This window comes from Macrobrachium rosenbergii, chromosome 15 (assembly GCF_040412425.1).
Source record: "Macrobrachium rosenbergii isolate ZJJX-2024 chromosome 15, ASM4041242v1, whole genome shotgun sequence".
NCBI lineage: Eukaryota > Metazoa > Arthropoda > Malacostraca > Decapoda > Palaemonidae > Macrobrachium > Macrobrachium rosenbergii.
In genome coordinates this window covers 8166061-8170217 of record NC_089755.1, presented here as the reverse complement: position 1 = coordinate 8170217, position 4157 = coordinate 8166061, and the positions used below count along the sequence as shown (strand labels likewise).

The 4157-nt window shown below is 34.9% G+C and overlaps 1 protein-coding gene across 1 annotated transcript; it reads right to left on the bottom strand.

Moving 5' to 3' along the window:
- Positions 1 to 839: 839 nt before the first annotated feature.
- On the bottom strand, positions 840 to 3629 carry LOC136846241 (phospholipid scramblase-like). Its single transcript, XM_067117045.1, has 2 exons — positions 3542 to 3629; positions 840 to 1219 (listed from the first exon to the last, which is right to left on the bottom strand). Exons 1-2 carry the CDS (start codon positions 3627 to 3629, stop codon positions 840 to 842), a joined length of 468 nt encoding a protein of 155 aa, XP_066973146.1.
- Positions 3630 to 4157: the final 528 nt, after the last annotated feature.

Genomic DNA, 4157 nt, shown 5'->3' with positions numbered 1-4157 from the left:
ACTCCTTCAGAGCCTCTCTGACGGAAGTTCGAGCCCTCCTTAATTAATCCCCAAATTCTCTCTCTCACTGAACTGCCCAAATTGGGGCTGGCCAAACTTTCTTCTTGTCCGGAAAGTGAGATACAGTTATTATTTGTTTAGCTTATTTATTTTCGTTTTTTCTGCTCAGTTTGTCAATACTAATTGGAAGAATATGATGACAAATTATGAACATATGCACAGATAATAAATGATAATAAATAGATAACGAATAGATCGTTAAGTCAATTAAAATAGGTTAAAGAAATTGTAAATCTTAAACCTTTTTTTCCCTTATTTTGGTTTTTCTCAATTTGGTAAATGTTCAATTCTTCCTTCTTCTTCTTCTTCTTGTGCCACCCATGGCACTCCCATTATTATTTTCTCCCTCGTCTTCCTTCTGTTCTCGTTTCCTTTCCTCTTCCTCCTCCTCTTCTATTCTTCCCTTCTTAGCTCCCTGTTCTTCTCATTCTTTATTCTTTATCCTTTCCGCTAATTACCATCTTTTAGTCTTTTCTGACTTTCTCTCCTTTCTGTTCTCGACAACTCTGGTTCTCAAACTCTGGTTTTCAAACTTTTGTTCCTCAGTCTCTGGTTTTTCAAATTCTGTTCCTCAGTCTCAGTTTCTCAAATTCTAGTTTCTCAAACTTTGGTTCCTCAAACTTTGGTTCCTCAAATTATGGTTCCTCAATCTCGGGTCCTCAAATTCTGGTTCCTCAGACTTTGGTTCCTTAGACTCTTGTTCCTCAAACTTTGGTTCCTCAAACTTTGGTCCTCAAACTCTTGTTCCTCAAACTCTGGTTCCTCAAATTCAAGTTCCTCTAATTTTGATTCCTCAAATTCTGGTTCCTCAAATTTTGGTTCCTCAAACTCTGGTTCCTAAAATTCTGCTTCCTCAAACTCTGGTTCCTCAAACTTTGGTTCATCAAATTCTGGTTTCTCAAACTCTGGTTCCTCAAATTATGGTTCTTCGATTTACGGTTCCTCAAACTGTGGTTCCTCAAATTCTTGTTCCTCAAATTCTGGTTCTTCAAATTCTGGTTCGACAACTCTGGTTCTTCATATTCTGGTTCGACAAACTCCGGTTCTTCAAATTCTGGTTCGACAAACTCCGGTTCTTCAAATTCTGGTTCGACAAACTCCGGTTCTTCAAATTCTGGTTCGACAAACTCTGGTTCCTCAAACTTTGGTTCCTCGAACTCTGGTTTCTCAGATTAAGAAATAATCATGTGGGTTCTTGAAAACCCAGAATGTATACCATCATGTCCAACCCGAATTGGTCTTAAAAGGAACAAAATGTATTTACAAACAAAAGAACAGTTGCATTATCATCGTTTTCTTTCTTTCTTTAGTTATTTATTAATTTGTTTATTTATTTTTTCCATTATTAATAAGTGATCTCCTCTTTCTGTATTTTCCTTTACACTCTGTTACTTCTTTCTCATGAACACCTTATATTCTGTGGAAACTTGAATTTCATGGCAGTGGCCCTGTAAATATAGTGTTCCATATGAATAAGGTCCTTCATCTTCTGAATAATAATAATAATAATAATAATAATAATAATAATAATAATAATAATAATAATAATAATAATAATAATAATAATAATATATGATTTTTCTCTAAACGATCTTTTTCGCATTTTAACAGTAATAAGAATAGCGTTTATATACGGAGCAAATTTCTCCATAGTGTTATTAACTTGAAACTAATGCAGTTTTGTACTTCATCCTGGATTTAGCATAGGTGATATTCAAAACATTACAATAACTTCCTGGGCATAACATTTCTTCTAAAAATAAGTTCAACTTTCAGTCACTTAGGAATTAGTGTAAATTCATTTTGAGATAAATATTTGCAGCGATCGGCTGCTTTCCGGGATTATTTGTTTATTTAATATGTTCCCATTATGACAGCTGGCGGCAGTGGAGAGAGAAATGAAACGAACATAACACATTTTTGAGACTAATATTTATTTATTTATTGAAGTGCTCATATGATTAGTTTCAGAGCAGAATATTGCAAGTATATATAACCTTTAAAGTATTCATGACTTGTTCGCTTTTCCTAAAGTGTTGATGATTGCTGGTCTTGATTGAAAAAATGTGTTCTGTTGATGCACTTTCCAGGTCCTAAAGGTTACCTGAGAGTTATTATGACAAAGGTTATCAACTTTTCTTTAAAACTATCGGTAATAATGGTTTAAAAGAAGGTTTGGTTTGTTATTACAAAAATATATGGTTTTAAATATTGCGTATTGTATTTAATGATAATTCTGTTATTATTATTATTATTATTATTATTATTATTATTATTATTATTATTATTTTTTTTATATTCAAAACATTAGTGTAATAATACTTATAATAATTTAATAATAATAATGATAAAGATTATGATAACAATTATTGTTATTTTTAGAAATACATTTCTAAATTCAAACTGATGCAAGGCAAAGTATTGCATAAAAAGAATACATTTATATTTGTAAAAACGATCAGGTTTACCTGTCAAGTTCACCTAAAAGTTCCTCAAAAACTGAGAAACTGACATTAAAAACTTACGTGTTTAGACGATAGTTTAAGGCGGAGTAGTCCACCCGCCAGAACGGACTGCCAGGTGATCGCACATGTAAACTTGTTGGTAAGCAACGATTTTCCTGCCAGTTCGCTGGCAGATTTTTGGAAGGATCTCAGCAGCTTAGACCAGAATTTGAATAACCCAAGTATAGGCCTAATTCATTTCATTGTTATATGTTGGCGGCACTGGTAGACCGTTGTGCGTCCAAATCTTATGATAAAAATATTTCCATGTGAACTACAACTTAGCATTGGCCTAGGCCAGTGTCGTGCCTTTTGATGTTTGGTGTAACTTGTTCTAATTTAACCTTATTCCTATATGTTGTATGAGATTAGGCAATATTTAGACCATACTATGTTACGCCTCTTTGCCTATTTCCTATTTTTTAAAAATGACTTGCTAAAGCAGTTAAATGTAGCTCCATTGATGTAAAATCAGCCAGCGGATTATAAATCTCTGCCACATAGTGTTGCCACGACGAAGGCTAGGTGAGAACTGAGGGCTGTGACCTAGAGACTCGAGTTGACTGTCCATATGACAGCTCTATTCTTTTTGTGTGGACGATCTTCTGTCGAAAGGCCGCCGGTCTAGGACAACTGGCCATAGCCATTGATTGATTATATCTGTTATCATGTTACAAGGAATGTTCTAAAAATATTGACCGCATGGCCTCACCGGACAAAATTTTACCTCTGGAAGTTGCAGGTGGTGCTAACGGAATATCTTCCTGGTAAAATATCCATCCTTGGCATGTTTAATTCCCTGACAATAAAATTTACTCCAAAAGTGAATGGTTGAGGTTGCTTGGGGTGATTTTCATAAAATTGCCAATGACTTTCATTTCTCATTCAATTGCTGGTTAAATACTTAGGGAGCCTCTGAAATCTGTACCAGCTCCAAACCAGAAGACTCTGGTAATGAAGATCTAGAGGCATCTCACCAGCATCTACAAGCATGCTCTCGGTTGGAGATGATTTATATGCTCCTGTACACAATCTGACTCCTCCATGATGAATGGAGTTGAGCATTTTAAGGCTTTTTGTCTTTCAGAAGTGTATAACTCACAACCATAAGTTAATTTTGAAAAGACTAATGTTTTATATTATCTCAACATGTGAGTTTGGTCTGCACCCCAAAAAGTGTGAGACTGAACCTTCAGCACATTCATTGATTTCAAGTATTTTGTCTTAATATATTTCAGATGTGGAATCCAGATCAGCTTGCTATCAAAAATCAACACAAACCTTGTTTCACCAACACATGGAATTCTCTGCCTATGTATGAACAAATCTGGATCAGGATGGAATCCTGTTATATGGCAAAAGTGCATGGTTACCGTTTTACTTGAGAAAATCTAAAACCATTCATCTCAGCCCACTTTACTATATTATCGATGCAGAGCTGCAGGCGGCGTTCAGCCATTGCCATCCTTCTTGCTGCAAAAGATATCAAAAGGTCATTAACAAAAGGGTATATGTATATCAGGGGAATTATTTTGGAACCCCATTGATTGCAAGGTAACAAGTTACACTTAAAACACTTCCTGAGTACTCAAA

What these genes read in the sequence shown, in the direction of transcription:
- LOC136846241 (XM_067117045.1), bottom strand. Translation starts at nt 3,629, where the DNA reads ATGCTCAACTCCATTCATCATGGAGGAGTCAGATTGTGTACAGGAGCA. An exon ending in GAGCATGCTTGTAGATGCTG is followed by an intron (nt 1,220 to 3,541) that starts GTGAGATGCCTC and finishes CTGAGAAACCAG; the next exon opens with AGTTCGAGGAACCAAAGTTT.